The sequence below is a fragment of the Seriola aureovittata genome, chromosome 2, assembly GCF_021018895.1.
Source record: "Seriola aureovittata isolate HTS-2021-v1 ecotype China chromosome 2, ASM2101889v1, whole genome shotgun sequence".
In the NCBI taxonomy this organism is placed as follows: domain Eukaryota; kingdom Metazoa; phylum Chordata; class Actinopteri; order Carangiformes; family Carangidae; genus Seriola; species Seriola aureovittata.
The window spans coordinates 26535519-26554126 of NC_079365.1; the positions used below are offsets into that span (position 1 = coordinate 26535519).

General features: G+C 40.1%; 2 protein-coding genes across 3 annotated transcripts in view; one reads left to right on the plus strand and one right to left on the minus strand.

Moving 5' to 3' along the window:
• ip6k1 (inositol hexakisphosphate kinase 1) overlaps positions 1 to 13984 on the minus strand; it is a 29843-nt gene extending 15859 nt beyond the window's left edge. The window contains exon 1 of one of the 2 annotated variants that reach the window (XM_056395296.1): positions 13679 to 13984. The gene's annotated coding sequence lies outside the window, so the exon portion shown is untranslated. The remainder of the gene's footprint in view (positions 1 to 13678) is intronic. The other variant, XM_056395307.1, reaches the window with a different exon arrangement.
• Positions 13985 to 15015: 1031 nt separating this feature from the next.
• On the plus strand, positions 15016 to 18451 carry LOC130182424 (uncharacterized). Its single transcript, XM_056397373.1, has 6 exons — positions 15016 to 15288; positions 16084 to 16164; positions 16279 to 16388; positions 16472 to 16543; positions 16844 to 16966; positions 17257 to 18451. Exons 1-6 carry the CDS (start codon positions 15222 to 15224, stop codon positions 17341 to 17343), a joined length of 540 nt encoding a protein of 179 aa, XP_056253348.1. The 5' UTR covers positions 15016 to 15221; the 3' UTR covers positions 17344 to 18451.
• The last annotated feature ends 157 nt before the right edge of the window (positions 18452 to 18608 follow it).

The following is an 18608-nucleotide window of genomic DNA, read 5'->3' on the forward strand; positions in this document are numbered from 1 at the left end:
TAGCCTGAGGGTAACATCTGCAAGACAAATTTTTGGGGGAGGAAACATCTGTAGCACATGATGTTATATCGTGTTATTCTTCAGCACTGAACAACAGTTTTATAGAAACTGATTCTGAACCAGGCGGCTTCGTGTCTACTTATAGAAAATCACACACACACATTTCTGGGCTCGTCGCCACAAACAGTTGACATCAAATGTTTCAGCACGTTGGCACCCAACAGGCTGTCACTCACACACACACACACACACACACACACACACACACACACACACACACAGAGCATACTTAAATACAGACAAACATATTTTGACTGTAGCTCAGTGAGAAGGGCGAGGCAGCAGCAAGATGTCCACCTGGACCCTGTTCATATCTGACAAGACGGGTTCTGTTCGATCGTGGAATTATTTTCACTCCAGCCAAACGCGGCTGTTTTCAAATTCAAAACGTCATCGGGAGTGTGAGAGGACACATTGTGATTCAGGATTTATTTTCCAATAAAGCACCCAGAGACACATTTTAACAAATACAGAATTAAATCAAAGCTCATCTGTTGCTGAGTAACATCTAAAATAAAATCACAATTAGAAGTGATTAGCATTTGAAAAAAATGACACTGGAGACGATAACAATAAAGAACAACACCAGATTTTTCTTTCAATTACCACATCAAACAGCTGAAGGCACAAATGTGATGGAGCTCATTTCTAAAACCATGTGAATTTATTTTGGGGAACATGTAAATTTTTTATTTGAGGTTCCACGCACGCAAGAGATGATCGACGAGTCTTTAAAACCGTCCCAATTAATCAGCCCAAGGTTCCTGGAAATAATTACATGATCTGGTTTAATGTCGTGCCCATTTTATAATTGTGTTTTTTTTGTGTTATATTAATGCTGCCATAAGAAAGTAGCATGAGAAACATTTTTATGATGTAAATTGAAGATGATCTGCATGAAAATGTTGTTTTCACAGCTCCTAAAAGCCTCTCTACTTCTCCTGATTTGAATGAACAGCGATGTAACAAAGAGACAAAAGTAAGTGGACATCCTTGTCATCCTATTTTAGTGTAATTTTGGCCTCCCCAGTCAGTCCTGCTGTAGCAAACAATGATATTTTAATAGACACTAGACAATAGTGTTCTTTCAAGTTTGTGTCAACAGTTTGGCGAAGGCCTTTTCCTGTTTTAATACCTCTGTGGACAAAATCAGGTCAATAAATAAACCGTTTGCTCAGTTTGTCCTGGAAGAACTTCAATGACCTGCACAGAGCCTTGACCTCAACCTTTGGGATGAACTGGAACAGCGACTGTGAGCCAGGACTTATCACCCAACATCAGTGTTGGATCTCACTGATGCTCTTGTGGCTGAATGGGAACAAATCCCATGGACTTTATATAAAGAGGCAAATCCCTGAAGCCAGCTTCCAAAATCTGGTAGAACATCTAAAACCAGAGCAGCTGAGGCTTTACAGCAGCAGATTCCTTGTATGGTGTAACATTCACATGTCCATATACTTTTGGCTATATTTCCCCCCCTCTACCACCTCCCAACCAATCCTCCTATCCCATCATGCACCTCAAAGCTGCTCCAAAATGACTCATCACCACCTGCCTGATGACAAGACAACATGAGAGAGGAGAGGGAGACTGGAAGAAATGAGGGAACAAACAAGAAGAAGATGATTGGAGGAGAGAAGCAGGCCCACTAATGATGTCACAGCGTACGCTTGTGTGAACGTGTGTTTCTGAGGGCATCATCTGGTCAATGTCAAGACTGTAGTGAGGCACCATGCTTCCTAATGATATCATGATGTGAGCTGAGAATAAATACCAAACAGCCTCCGACCACAGCAGCTCAGACACACTGAAACATTCAAAAATAAAACTTCTCCATCTTACACAAGACAGCAAGCTCCCTCATCTTTTACAGCTACACTTATGTGCAAACAATTATGTGTGGTCCTTAAAATTACAATTGTTAAAAGTTCAGTCAGTCAAAATTTCAGTGCTTTGTTAGAAGAAGAAAAACTGGTGTATCTGTGAGACTGAAGAAAACAGACAGCAGTGTTGGACAGGAAACATTTAACTCATAAACGATCCAATGTTGTGCTCTCAATTACATGAAATGAGCACGTTCACCAGTTTCTGTCTTCAGCACCACATCCAGTGGGCGCACGCTTCATTTCCTGCGTGTGAATCACAGCTGAGATGAATATTCAATTAATTGTTTCAGTCAACCGTGACAAATTCAATCAGCAACTATTTTAATAACAGTGGTTTCAGTCTTTCTTCATGTGAGAAGCTGCAGCCAGCTGAGAACTCAGTGCTTTGATTTGTCATTTATAGTAACTGAAACTTTGGGGTTAGCACTGCTGGTCACACAAAACAAGCCATTTGAAGACACTTTGGACTCTGGGAAACTGGGAGGGGCATTTTAAACATTTTACAGATGAAACAATTAATTGAGAAATGAAGATAGAATAAAGAAGAAAGAATAACAGATGTAAGGGAGGGGTCACAGGGAGGCTGGAGCCAAAAGGTTGTCGGTCTGTCACAGTGCTGACGTATAGAGACAAACAGGCGATTTAGAGTCACCATTTAACCTAAACCTGCATGTCTTTGGATTATGGGAAGAAACCCATGCAGGCACGAGGAGAACATGCAAACTGCACGGCAGGTTCGAAACCCAGAATGTTCTTGCTGTGAGGCGACAGTGCTAACCACGGCGCAACCACGCCGTAACAACAAAAACCACTATATAGAGAGGTAATTACACCATGTAAATACAGCACATTGAATGCTACAGTCCAAAAGACAGGGGATGAATCACGTGCAGTTTTGTAACAGAACACAAACAAGACCATGTTTTTACCAGCAGGAACTTGTTTTTCACCACCATGATCAAAATGTTGGACATGAACAGTGTCAAAAACATTGTCCCCTACTGCTCAGCCTCACATATCAAATTAAAATATTTAGGAACTGCACCATTGTACCACTGGAAGGCTTTTAGTCTGACTTTATCACTGACGTCAGCAGCTCACTGCTTGTTCGTAAGAATTTCAGTTCCCTTTTTCATTTGGACAGTTTTTGGCATTTGCCGTCTGCCTGACGTGTAAACATGTCAAGGGAGAGATGAAAGGAAAGAAAACTTACAAGTGAGCTGCTTACGTGAGGAGCTTCACGCATCAGACGCATGCTGAAAACCTCAGACCTCCAACATGACATCAAGACATGCCTCTAACTACACTGTTCCTCACACAGGCTCCAATCACGACTGCTCACAGCACGGTGCATATATCTGACCACGATGGAAATCCAACATCCAGCAGTCTGGTCTCAAGTCACGATCCGAGCGTGACCAACCATGAACCCCAGAGAGCACACACACACACACACACACACACACACACAGCAAGAACAGTGTTTCCCATGAGCAATGAATTCTAAAGTTAGCAGTAAACAGTAAACATCAGGCCACATCTGCTCTTTTCTAGGATCAGTGAAATGACCCTGACTATCCATGACCTCTAACATTCCACTGCACTCAACACACACACACACCCAAACACACACACCCACACACACACAAACCCAGACAGACACACACACACACACACACACACACACACACACACACACACACACACACACACACACACACACACACACACACACACACACACACACACACACACACACAGTGTGTCTGTAGTCCAGCTGGATATTCACACATTCAGGATGGGCCAACAGATTATAATTCTTGTTGTGCTGTATCAAATAATGTTGTCAAACAGTAAATAATTCTCATCAGAAATGTCTGTATGAGAAAAAAAAACAAAAAACAATTTATGCAGAAATCTCTATTTGAGATAATATCGAGGAAGAATGACCTTTGTAAACGCTTATTGATTTATTAGTTATGCTACATGTTGACTAATGACATATTTAGAGAATGAAGTCTAGAGTACAACAGTAAATCCTACATCTCCTACAAGGCAAAACTATGATTGTGACTGTTTACTCCTGTTGCACTGACTCAGTGATCTGTACGCGTTTCGAACAGACGTTTTATTGTGAACACAGACAGAGCAGTTGTAAAATATTGGAAAGGGAGACCTGTGAGAGACGCATTTAATCATCTACCTATATATTGTCATATCACCCAGAGCGTTAACTAATTAGCAGAGAAAAATACAGACTGACTGACCAATGGTGAATAAATAATATCTGGTTCAGACACATGTGGTCAGAGGTGAGTATTGGGGTATTCAGTGAACAGATGGCGCTTGGTAACCCCTCTGTACAGCGGTCCGCTCTCCGTTAGTGGATCTATATGTGTCTCCACTGTCTCCTGGCACACAGACAACAGGTGTGTGTTTCCAACAGGCAGCGTCCTGTGATACACAGGGCTGGGAATAGGCTGGTGGAGGGCAAAGTCAAGGACAACTTGCCCCCCCCCCTTTCCTTCATCCCTCTCCCAAAATCTCCTCACCTCCCTCATCCCCTTCTTTTTTATCTCCTCCCCCCTTTCAACCCTCCCTTCTCCCAGGACTCGGCAATACTGAAAGAATCATTCTGTAGTATTTTTGACCACATACGTCAGTATTGATGATATATTGATACACTGTTATGTTCATTTATGATCAGTGATTTCATCATTTACAGAGAACAACCCTTAAAAATGTTCAACTGTCCTGAAATACTACTATTAGTGTCAAAATATATAATCATAATTCATAATTTCAAACCATGACTGCCAGGGGCAGCGAAGGGCAGGGGCTTTGTTCCCCTAGACGAGACCTGATCTCCCCTTTAAACAACAAAAATGAACTAATTTACAATCAACCATTACATTATAGCAAGGGTTTAAAATATTTGTTCATATTCTGGCCAACTGGAACAATTACAAGTATGATAAATTAGCTTTGAGCAGCTCCTGTTTGCGATGTACCCATGGATGTACAGACAAATATCACTGCATTAACTTTGATACTGAGGAAAAAGGTAAAAACGTGATGATTCTCAGTTCTTTTTTATGGTTCTTAAAAAGCAGATTTATGGGCTTTTAATCACGATGGACATCTGGGATAATAATATCCTCAGAGTGTAAATCACACTGCAGGGAGTGTGATTTTTTTATGCTCAAAGGATTTTTAAGTAATCCTCAATTGTCTGTACGAGCTGTGTATCACAGGCTCTGCTGCTGCTACAACTGCTGACCATGTTGACAAGTGAGAAAGTCAGCGGACCAAACAACAACTAACTTCCTGTTGTTTCCAGAGCACCAGCATCACCTGTGCCTTTCACCTCACGTAGTGTCTCAGCCTCTCGTCCCTCCCTCTGTGCTCTCCTTCAGTTTATTACTGAGTGTCGATATGATGTCGAATAGATCAGTGAGATAGAAAGATGTTATGAAAAGAACGGACACTCTCCCCAGATGCCACCTCCTGCTGTGCAAAGACAGCTGATGACTTCAGGTCAGAGCCTCCCTTCACATCATTTCTGCTTCGCATCATGGCTGAGTATCCCGCCGCCTGTCTATCAGGTGAAAGTCTGCGTGAGGACGCAGTGCAGGAACAAGTCCACGGTCAAAACAAACAGACAAACAACCCAATCTCTAATCGGGCCCCTGCGTTCTGCCAGGTGTGGTGAATGACCTGAGCAGCCAGCCAATCAGCTTAGAGGATCTGTGTGAGCATATCTTACATCATCAGCCATCACTGGGACAAAGCTGTGGGCTCACTACGGCTCCATGACACCGACAGACTGATTAAGATGCTATTTCTGACTGACTGACTGTGTGTGTGTGTGTGTGTGCGAGGGAATCCTTCTGTCCTTCAAGTCAGAGATAGAGCCAATTAAGGACTTCCAGGAATATCTAAGAGTTGAAGTGCGTAGTTCAGCAGCAACTTGCATCTGTGTTGAATTTTAAGGCTTCACTGAGGCTTTGCAGCACATTTCTCATTTCTAGGGGACATCATGAGCCTGGAAGAATAGTTTCAAGGTGGTTTCTGAAATGCACTTTGTAGTAGATTTCTTGTTTAGGTAGCAACATTATTCAACTGAAGAAGAGGATGTCATATTTATTCCTTCCATAAGTTGTGCACTTCATTGTCTTCAACACACAGGATGGGTCTAAAACAGATAGCCGTGCATTATCATCCCTACCTGATCCACTTAGTCTTTGTAAACACTGTTCGAGCTGCAACAACTAGTCCATCAATCAATGAGATAATCAACAGAAAATTAATCAATAACTATTTTCATAATCTAATAATAATTTTGGACGTTTTTCAAGCTAAAATGCCAAACAAGCTGTTTCTAGCTTCTCAGATTTCAGGATTTGATGCTTTTCTTTCTCATACATGAGAGTGAATATCTTTTGGTCAGACGAAACAAGTCATTTGAGGACATCACCCTGGGTCTCTGGGAAACCTTGTCATTATTTTACAGGATTGCATAGACTGAATGATTGATCGATTAAATGAAAAAAATCATCTGCAGATTAATCGATAATGAAACATTGGCTGCAGCCTTAAATATCTTTCCATGGGTTAAACGATCTTACTTCAAAACCCTGGGCTTCCCTTGGTGTTGAAGCAACATTGAGTGTTTTAAGGAATTCATGAAACTAAAACTGCACCTTAAATAATACATTTGCTGCATGTCATCCTCTCTCTCTCTCTCTCTCTCTCTCTTTCTCTCTTTCTCTCTCCCCCTGCCATTTCTGCCTCTGACAGAAAAATTAAAAATAAATTAAAAAACAAATGTGTAATTTACGATGGTTCATCCAAACCGACTGTTTATGTTTTCAGAAAGTTCTTTTTCTCACTTGAACTTCTTATATGATCTGCTCTACAGCTTGGGGTGTTACTGTTGCCGTCGTTTATTGCTGTTCGAATGTACAGTATACAGCTAAACTGAGTACACCCCTGTGCAATGTCACTAAAATGTGTAGCTCCATACTATTAACAACAGATGGCGCAGTGGACGACATCATGCACAATTCGCTATTTGCGTAACCTTGCATTGAAAAACAGACAGGTAAGTGCTTCTGACCTGGCACATGATTATCAGTGGAAATTGTCTGACCAGACTGTGTGAAGGACGCTGCGTGAAGTCAACTTCTATGGATGGCATCCAAGAGGAAAACCATTACTCATAGACCTGCAAAATTAAACTTTGAAAAGAGGCTTGATGAGTGTGTACAGCACATTCTTTGGTCAGATGCAACCAAAATAAAATTGTTTGGGGTCCAGCATGTTTGCTGTGGACCTGGCCAGGACCGCCAGAGTGACAGCACAGGGTCAGCAGAGAAACATAGAGGCGGACGTGTGCTGACATGTAGCTGCAGGAGTGCATGATTTTTTATAGATGGCACTATGAATTTAAGTTTGCACACCCAAATACTGAATGAGAAGACGACTCTCAGTCTCAAAGAGCTTGGCAGGAGAAACATTTCCCAACATGTAAATGATCCCAAACACACTGCAAAAATCACACAGGTGTTTGTAAAGAGGAAAAGAAAGTGAAGACGATGACCTGACCAAGTATGTCACCTGACATGAATCCAATACAACACCTCTGGACTATTTTAAAGCTGAAGGTAGAGCAACAAAACCGCTTCAGTAATGGGTTATTGCAAGTGATCCTGAGCAGAGATACACTCAGTCTTGTTGAAATCTGTACATCAAACAGAATCAAAGTGAGGAATCATCTGGGTCACTGTTCAAAAGTGACAAACACCAGGAGAGAAAACAGGAGACAGGCCTAAACTGTCTTGAGACACAAAACACATAACTAAGACGTCTTTGGTTTGAGTCCAACCCAAGACATTTGGTACATGTCTGAACTCTTCCTCCATATTGTGTGTTTCCTGTTTCACTGCTCAAACTATCCAAGAAAGACAAAATGCCAAAAAGTCTTAAAAAACATCTGGCAGAATAAAAACAAATAATCAGAACAAAGATGTTTTCATTAGATTAATCTGCCTATAATTTCTCGATTAATCAATTACTTGTCCATAAAATATTCAAACTACTGAGAAATTCCACAAAGCCTGAAGTGATGTTTTCAAACTTCTCATGAAGTCTGAGAACCAGACCCAAAAATGAGAAATGGTTTGACAGAGAAAAACACTGGATGTTCACAGGTGAGAGTGGACTTGATGTGCTGACACAGAACAAAGACACCTGCATTAAAACCATCTGAGGTAATCAGATTATAATCTATCAGAGGTCAACCACATCATCCACACACGTGCACATTTACTCAACATGTGGCCACAGACACATTAACACATCGACTAGAGCTGAACTGGAACACAAGGGCCTCACACTGGGAAGTCTGGGTAGTGACCAACAGTTTGTGTGTATGGAATATATACGTATGTATATATATATGGATTCCAACCAATCAGAACTTCGTAGGCAGGATTAAGAGTGGTGAGGCCAAAACCAGAAAAATGACAACAACAAAATGATGACAAGCAGATGAGATGCATGTAGCTGTTTTACATCATCTTAAAGAAATATGAAATCAACAGATTTCTTCGGCTGACATGACAAACCTCTCAAATCTCAGGGGGGAAGGCCAACACGTCATCATCATCATCATCATCCTCACCCTCACCCTCATCATGATGTCTTAACTCAGCAGCTTGTGTGTATGTTATTGCTAAGTGGTTGCATTAGTGAAGCATGACCATGTTGAATGGTGCTAAATAAGGGCTGGAGGTTGCTACTGCTGACACGCGCTGTAATCATGGGAATCACACAAACATGTAGAAAAACACAAGGTTCAAGCAGGGCACAGGTGATGTAGAGGGAGAGACAGAGCCACGTTTACATGTGATAGATAATTGATAATTAATTATGCGATCAATACCAGTGCCAGTTATGTTTCTACTTTTTCGGGCGGAATAGGAAAAAAAAGGAGACGATGAAGGAAAGGAGGAGGTAATTAAGAGGAGGTTGGAAAAGGAAAGTGAAAATGAAACTGGTGTCTTCAAATATCTTTTTTTTGCTAAACCAACAGTCCAAAACTCAAATACGTTCAGTTTATTATAATATAATACTGATATAAGCATCAAATCTTCATACTGGGGAAGCTACAAACATCAAATTTGGAAGATTTTTGCTTGATTATCGATTAATTTTCTGTCGATCAACAGAAGTATTTATTAATACTTGCAGCTCTAAAATCAAAACAACTAAGGAACAGACCAGAGGGGGAAATGAAATGGCAACGAAGAAAAGGTAGTGAGTATGTGTTGGTGATAGACACAAGGAGACAGGGAAGGAACGAAGGAGGTAGTGGAGGAAGAGAGATCCAGTTCTGTCTCTGTGTCATGCGGCCCTGTGGGACGTAAACCCCAAACACATCTGTCAGTCTCAAAAATCACAAACTACGACTGGGGAAAACACAAAAACACTCACACAGCTGCTGCCAATGTCCCCTGACAGAGCTGAACAGCTGCTGAGCAACACACACACACACACACACACACACACACACGCACACACGCATACAGACACACACACAGACACGAGAACAATTCGTCCTATCAACAATTGTCTGGGTGACACAACAACTCAGATCAGTCAAAACAACTACCAAGATCACACATGTCTACCATCTGGGTTCCTTTCTCACCACACACCTAAGACTCTGGAGTTACCATAGCAACCAGAACTCACAACATATCAGTCAGCTGATAGGACTTGCACGTCGATGGGGCACATATACTTAAATCAAGTGTGGAGTTTTTGATCGCAGCCATGGTGTAAAAATGTTTTTAATATTCTCCCCCCACATCATATTTGCAAATGGGATTTTAGAGACATTTCTCAGTATTATAGGAAAATGAGAGCTGTAACTAATGATTATTTTCATTATCAATTAATCTGTCAGTTCTTTTGTCCAAAAATTATTCAAAAATAATGAAAAATGCCCAGGTGAGGTCTTCAAATGTCTATCTTTGTCCAAAACGCAAAGTTATTGAATTTAAAATGATATAAGACAAAGAAAAACAGTAAATCTGCACATTTGAGAAGCTGTAACCAGGAAGTGTTTGGCATTTTGACTCGGAAAAACGACTGAAATTAATTCTTGATTATCAAAATAGTTGAGCTCTACTCAATACAATGTAGTTCAGATCAATACTACTGCACCACAGCAAACTACAGCCTCAAAAATAAACATATAGTTAGGACATATAGTGGGACTGCATTAGATTTCACAGGTCTACCTAATGAAGTAGCCACTGAGTGTACAGACATGGCAACAGGCATCTGTGGAAGGAAATTTCAAGAAACTGAATTTCTGCTGCTGATGTGGAGAAACTGCAGAAAGCTCTGTGTGACTCTGTTTGTGAATACATTATTAGGGGCTCGTTTTCAACATGCACATATTATTCCTTTTTTAGCTACAAGATGATTATTTCCTGTCATTGCTTCATGGTGGGAATACTTTTTTATTTATGTGATACTGTCATCTGATTTCTTCTATAAAGACTTTCTATTCATCGGGTCACCTCAGGGCTGCACCGTCTGAATATGAACAGGCTACACTGAAAATTCATAAAGCAATTTCTGCTCATTTTATTTTTATTTTTTTAACAGTAAGTATTTCTTAGAAGCCATGTTTTATGACCAGCATTGAGCATTAGTTTTCATAAAGTCCCGACTATGAGTGTGTGAATGTCTTCTTTCGGACTGTGTTGGGATCCTGTAGGAGTAACCATATTTGTGGGACCAAAAAGCCAGACTTAAGCCCAAAAGTAGCCAGCTAACTTACAAATCCTTCTTCATGGGACTTGTCCAGGGTTAAATAATCTACACTGACCCATTCATACCAAAGGCTATATGCAAGACTTTCCGAGGTCCTTGCTTTAGACAGAATGGATGGAGCAGAAGCAGAAGCACTGCAGATGTTGGTTGGTTGCCTGGAAAAGGCCAAATTATCAAATTATAGACTAACGGCTAAATTATACTTCAGCGAGCTGACAGAAGTTTGCCCCATCATTTTTTATTTATAGTTTGGCGACAGTATACGCTGGTTTCGTAGCGACAGACACTGAGTCCGGCTGAGGTTTGTTTACATTCCGTAAAAGAGAACGCAGTAACAGAGGACAAAAAGTTGGCGAGTTTGGAGGAGGCCATTTTTAATCTCCACGTTAAGATGACAAAGGGATAAGAATGGTCGAGGTGCGTCCCCTGCATAGAACAAAATTTACCTCCGATGCTGTATCGGCACCAATACTACTACCTTCTTTAAATACTTTACACTGTCATTATAACACTGAAACAATACCTCTGTATAAATCTTCCAAGTGAAGCATAACTAAAATTTGAACAGGCCTAAAAAGAGTGTGTCAGTTCCACACTGTGAGGTGGAGAATGGAAAAAGAAAAGTGAAAACAAGTAAATGTGATTTGTTAGAGCTGCAACCAACAATTATTTTTCTTATTGATTAATCAATTAACCAAAGATATTTATAAATGATATAAAACAGAGAAATGCAGAAAATCCTGACATGTTAAACTGGGACTACTTAATGGCATTTTTGATTGAAAAATGACATAAACAATTAATAAATTATGCAAATAATATCCGATTATTTTTCTGATGAGCGACTTATTGATTAATCAACTAACATTTGCCACTAACTTTGCCGTCTAACTTGCACGGGTGAATACTGACACATCTGTGAAAGGTTGATGTTGGCTGATAACATCAGCCTGCGATTTATTGGTCAGGCACAGGTAATGAATTCAGCATCAGGAGACAAGAAGTGAAATCGCGCAGTGACCAGCACCAACCCCGCCATCTCTTGACAGCTCTGGCACATGGTTATGATGGCGTCAGTAACTTTCCACAAAAGAAAAAAATGCAGGTACACTAAAAGCACTGACGACATCTGATGTCAAAACTGTCAAATCGGAATCATTTATGTCTGAAAAGAATGTCACACAATGGTTTTGATTTTTAGTAGTAGTAGAAACCAGGCTTTCGCACACAAACAGCAGAGTTGTTGTCACTGACATGGGATAACCGACTCCAGTTAAATCCTTGTTTGGAAACACTCACAACAGACCCCAAACATTGGAATACATTTTTTCCTTGCCTCAGTTTGTGCCTTTAATGTATCGTTATTATATATGTGTTACAGAGTTATAGAGGTGCACATCTGTGTACCTAACACTGTTCTGAAGGTAAATTCAAAAACCTCAAAAAAATAAAAAGGATTACTTTTTAAGTTGCAATTATATCTTCCAAGCAAGTAGCAAAATCTCCGTCTCTCTCCTTGCTCATAAAACTAAATTAAATGTAAAATCTTATCACGGTGTATGTTAACAAAATATAAAACATGATAAAAAAGTAATACTGATAGAGCTAAATACAGAAGATAATAAATATTTTTTAATTTTGATCCATGTTGAACAAATTTAGTAGGGACATATGTTGTTTCAATGCATTTTGAGAAATGTAAAAACTGATGTTATCACAATACACAAGAGGCCAACTCTAGGGCTTAATTATCATGTAATAATTCTGCAGCTACCATAATTATTACTGTCTTGAAGCAAACTATATTCTATTGAAATTTCTCGTGATTACAATCCCAAACTTTTGAGTATGGAGAGCTGGACACATGCCCTTGATATAAACTGATGATGAGAAGAACCAGGCACACACAGGGGAAGTGAACTTTTTTCTTTCTCATAAAATGTTGATAATACTGTCATACAGTTATCATCAAGCACAAGTGAACCCAGCTAACTGGTGTCAGCAGGATATTTAGCATTGCATACAGGCCAAAACACCATCACAACCTCAGTGAAGCCACCAGTCACTCCCACTATGACGGATATCAATCTGTAAAACCACAGAGGTGCCTCAGTAGGCAGTGACTTTATTTACTAATACTATGGTCAATGTGGAGCAGCATGATAAGGCAGTCCTGCGTCAGTAGTTTGACAACAAATAAACACGAGTAGCAGCGTGGTTATCATCACACCCAGTGTAGATGAAGCTACCTTGTTAAACCTGGTCAAACCAATCAAACATCTACTGTCACCATGCCATGCAGTGACCACAAGCTAATTACTAATGATAACATGCCACAGTACATTACACCAGGCAATCAATCTGACCTTAATTATATTTACACCGAGCTAGCTTCAAGCTAATGAAACTTTTGGGGATCCACCGCTTAATATTGAAACAAAACCAAGCCCAGGTTCCGGCGTTAACCAGTTAGGCAGTGTTGCAGTGAAATGATAGCGGTGGTGATGTGACTAGCTGCCACATAACACGTTTATAGACTCTTAGGTACCATGTTAGTTAGCGTTAGCTGTCAGACTGGCCAGCTTCTTGACCTTAGCCTGACAACACGCTAGCTGGCTAAGTCTGCTACCCTCATCTTAAATCAGCTTTGAATGGAAAAAAAACTTCATACTGCTTTGTGTCATTAAACACCCCGTTCCCCTCTCTTCTTTTACCGCAGCTCTCTGTCCCGGACACTGGTGGAAAAACACCAGCGTTAGTTCGACTCTAACCGCCGTTAAAGTAGCCGTGCATGCTAACGCGAGCTAACTAGCTAACATCACGGTTTGACGTTACGCAGTGTCTCCAGTTACAGACACCGAGCTGTCACAGTAACCACATACCTTCAGGATCACCGGGTGGACAGTGAGCTGACTTCGCGGAGTTCACGGTGGATGTGCTTCAGAGACGGGAGAGGTTCATGGATGTCAGTCCCCGGTGTCCAAACTCATTAACGGCGGAAAAAAAACATCCCGGAGGCTAACGTCATTACAGTGAAGCTCACGCAGCCTGTTTGGCTTTTACGCTTCATTTACTGGAGTGCGAGCCTCTAGCGCCACCTAGCGTCTACAGCTGGGTCCACCTTCTTCACCCACCTCTCCCCCCACCTGCAGGAGGACCTTGTTAAACCGGGTTTCACGCTTCCATGTTGGACTCACACACCAGTAAAGCCCGGTGCTGTGTTTCCGCTATCCGTAACCCAGCCAGTTGTCCTCTGAAATGCAACGTGATGCAAATCACTGGTGGAAAATAACTAGGAACTTTGGTGAGGACATGTTTTGTCTAATGGAACATGTTTTTGCTGCTATAATTTTCCTGAAACTGGACTTATATCATGACTTTTTTACTCTGATATCTCACAGATATTTTGCTTTAAAGAAAAAAAAAAATATATATATATATATATATATACCGTTTATTTGACATTGTCATGTAATCATGTAACAAGAAAATAAATGTATTAAAACCTGTCGATCGTACTTCATTGTTTGACAGAGCCACAGTGATGCTCACACCTATCTTTAAATCATGTCAAAAATATTGTATTGTTTTTCATTCAGTTCCTCAACTTATTGCAAGATGTCAACATGACATGGGAACTCACCTGAGAGCCTGCAGCTCACCTGACTGCTGCTGAGAGGATTTTCAGAATAAAATAATGCCTGACAAAAGTAAACAACTCCGCTTTACATATGCATGTACAACGTTTTCATTGGCGTAAGACGTAGGCCTATAAAGCAGCTTCCAATCAAAGTACTCAAGTAAAGTACAAGTACCTCAAAATTGTACTTAGTTGTATGCAAACATTTAGACACCCCTGGGAAAATACTTCTTTTTCAAAAATTGGTTGATTTTTGTAAAGTGAAAAGAAGTAAATACAATCCATGTAGCAAACAGACATAAACATTTTTCTTTCTGCAAATATATCTGACATATTTTATAGGTCCAAATTATTGCATAGAACTGTAAGTACTACTACTACTACTACTGATTGGTTTTCTGTATTTTCAACAGCTTTGACAACATTAAGAAAAATAAAGAATATTGTCAGTCTTATCCTTAAATTGTGCTCACGTTAATAAAGTGAATTTACATTTAAAAAAACAAAAAAACAAACTGCGAGCCCTTATTTTGAAGTCTCTGTGAGCGGATGTAGTGAATTCAAGTGTGCGGTGTTGACACCGTTTGCGCGTTTGTTGCCACCGTGTACCGAGCTGACAGCGGCTCGTGTGACACCATGGATAACACACACACACACACACATAACACACACACACTACCGCTACTGCTGCTCTATAAAACCCCAGACACTCACACACACACACCGACACACAAACACACAGCGAGCTCTTTAGTGCGGAGGAGAAACTTTCTACCTGAACCATCATGGGCGTCATCATCTCACGAATCTTCTCCAGGTTCACCTCCAAGACACCCGTCCGGATTTTAATGGGTGAGATCTGATTTCAGCAGTAACGTTGTTAACAGCTTATCTGCGTTTTTTTAAAGATATTATAAAGTCTTAATTTTTATTTAATGAAGTGTTTCAGAAATTAAATGTAAAGTTTAAAACTGGTCATGAAAGATTTTCTGTCTGTGAGTTTAGCAAAAACGGTATGGAAACTGGTTAATCCATTCATTTGGCTTCATATAGAGGTCGTGTTTATTGATTAGTTAATTAATTATATTACTAGGGATTATTTTTATATACAGCTGGAAAAATACAATATAAATTTCCATAAAATCATGAACCTGGTGAATAATTCTAGGCCTTATACCTTCAGTGTGATCATGAAAGAGGTGTTAAATTACATTTCTATGTGGTATTAAAAATGTCTTTAATCTAAGTTAGTGAATACTTTAGAAACCCTGGTTAACCAGTGGAAATTAATAACTTTATTATGGTAACATTTTATCATTAGTGTTGTTAAAAGTAGTGATAGTTGAAGCACTACTGTGATAACAGTATGAATAGTCTTTTCTTTGTTTATTTGTGTTGTTATTTATCTTTTTGTGTCTGTCTGAAAACTGTTGTGTAAATAAAGTTATTTGTAGCAACATGACAGTAGTATTAATCTATTACTCTTACTTTGACTTGTGATATTTTACAAAAAAAAAGACATTTTAAGACGTCACCTCAGGTTCTGAGAAGCTGTGATGGGCTATAGATGGATCTATATATCACCGTTGTCTGTTTTGTGTGTGTGTGTGTGTGTGTGTGTGTGTGTGTGTGTGTGTGTTACTGCAGTGGGTCTGGATGGAGCAGGTAAAACCACACTGCTGTACAAACTGAAGCTGGCCGAGGTCGTCACCACCATCCCAACCATTGGTCAGTCTGTCTGATGTCTTTATATTAAAGCACATATGTAATATATAAATAACACAAATTCATAATTCATAAAATAAACTGTGTGTGTGTGTGTGTGTGTGTGTGCGCGTGCAGGTTTTAATGTGGAGACAGTGGAGTATAATAACATCAGTTTCACAGTTTGGGATGTTGGTGGTCAGACTGTCATCAGGCCTCTGTGGAGACATTACTACACTAACACACAGGTAACACTTCTACTCGGCTGTTACATAGTTAGGACAGAAACAGGACATGTGCAGTGATGTGTGTCTGTCTCTGTCTTCTTCAGGGTTTGATATTTGTGGTCGACAGCAACGACCCCGAGAGGATTAAAGAGGCTGGAGACGAGCTGCACAGGATGGTAACAGGCTTTTCTCTGAAGTGTTTCCACACTCCTTTATTCATCAACTAATACACACACACACATATACACACACACACACACACACACACACAACATCAGCTTTAGTCTTGCAGTACAAAAGATAGAAACTTATTGTGAAAGTCATTAAAATCATTCAGAGTCAGTTCAGGTTCATATTCTCCTTCCAGACACCCCGCCAAATTAAATTAAATCAAATTAGAGGAGGACATTTCTGACTCGTTTCTTATGCTCCAAACTTTCCTGTTTCCTCACCACGTTTATGTTTGTGCGTTGCAGTTGGAGGAGGACGAGCTGAGAGGCGTGGCCGTTCTGGTTTTCGCTAACAAGCAGGATTTGCCCAGAGCCATGTCCGTCATTGATGTCACCACGGCCCTGGGCCTATCAGCGATCTCACAGCCGGTGAGTGACAGATCCACCTGTTTTCTTCTGATGTGTTGTCATCTTAAATACACTGAAAGTAACTCGTTCTCTTCAACTGAAGTCGTAAACACGCACTGACTCAACGACAGCACAGATTGATCAGAACTTCAACTGTTCACTCACCTACAGCGACCTCTGCTGGCAGAGAGACGCAGCAGCAGGGTTTACAACAAATTAAACTACAGTTTAAGTTTAACTACAGAGTTTAAGAGACCATATGATTATTTTAATGGTTTTGAATGGTTTTGTCCTTCTGTGTGTCTGTGCAGTGGTATGTCCAGTCGTCCTGTGCCGTCAGTGGTACAGGTCTGGTCGAGGGTCTGGACTGGCTCTCCCACCGGATCCTGAAGCAGTAGGAGCTGAAGTGAAGCTCTGGATTGTTCCTTTTCCTGCTGAGTCTTCAAAGACAAAAGGCTTTCTTCTGTGAACTGAGCCGAGACTGTGAATCCAGCAGAGACACAACAAAATGATCCCACATACGTTAAATCCAGCTTTCCGCAAAGACATTTTACCGCTGCGTTCAAAAGCACGTAGGAAAACCCTGTAGATCCCAGCTCTTCCAGAAAACACACTACAGATTGTACCATGTTCATGGCACATTAAAAGAATCATAAAGATGGGGTGAAATGTCAGAGCAACAATCTGAGACTAGGGAATTACATTTATTAACTTAAAATGAACCTGCAGCAGGTCATTTTAGCTTTCAGTTTTCAAAAACAGATCAATTTTATCACCTCAAACAGAGCTTCAGGCTTTGAGTTGCTGTCCCTGCCATCAGAAAGTCGAGAAGAGTCGATGATAAGGAGCTAAGGAGATAAGGAGCCACTGACGATGTCAAAACTGTTTATACTTCCAACAGGTCGAAAGACAGATGTAATGTTTTAGACTCGTGCTTTCAAACCTTTTGAGCTTCTTATGCCTCAAAATAAAGTGACGTCTACTCGTGTGAGGTCATGACCTTAATGTGGACATGAGAGAAGGATTTTCCGTCTGTTTCATCCGAAAAAATAGAGAAAAATCAGATCTATCACATTATTTTGTGTCACACAGGTTTCTGGTCATCCCATAAATATTTGTTTTTGACAGGCAGGTGGGTCATTTTTATGGGAAACACATCTGAACTGCACTGATTATTTTCATCTTTTCATCTGTTGAGGGATTGTAAGCATTAACATAAATTTAATCTCTTATCTGTCATTAATGATGTTAGGCTTGAAATAAACTTAATGACTTCTTTTATAAGTCAATTATATGTTTCCTGTAACAGTTTCTTCGTCACATGAAGAAACACATGATTAAAACTGCCCTGCTGGTTTTGTTGCGTAAATTTAAAGACTCTTTTTTTTACGTGTTGCTATTTGAATAATCAGCTGAGATTCTTTTCTGTCGCTTCACATGTACAGTAAGTCAATATTATTTATTGATCATGTTCATATTTTTCTTATATTAAAGTTTTTAAGGGGGCCAGTTTGTGTGTTTGTTTGTTTTTAAATACATGGATTGTGACATAGTTAAAGTAAGTTGTAAAAAATAGAAATTAGAATATAAATCATTATATTGAGTCGGGACTGTGAGGGGGACAGATTAAAGTCCATCTTCATTATGTGTGATCAGTGAAGGG

Coding starts and splice junctions, on each gene's coding strand:
- LOC130182424 (XM_056397373.1), top strand. CDS start 15,222: ATGGGCGTCATCATCTCACGAATCTTCTCCAGGTTCACCTCCAAGACA. Junction 16,165..16,278: donor CACCACCATCCCAACCATTG/GTCAGTCTGTCT, acceptor GTGCGCGTGCAG/GTTTTAATGTGGAGACAGTG. Junction 16,967..17,256: donor TATCAGCGATCTCACAGCCG/GTGAGTGACAGA, acceptor GTGTCTGTGCAG/TGGTATGTCCAGTCGTCCTG.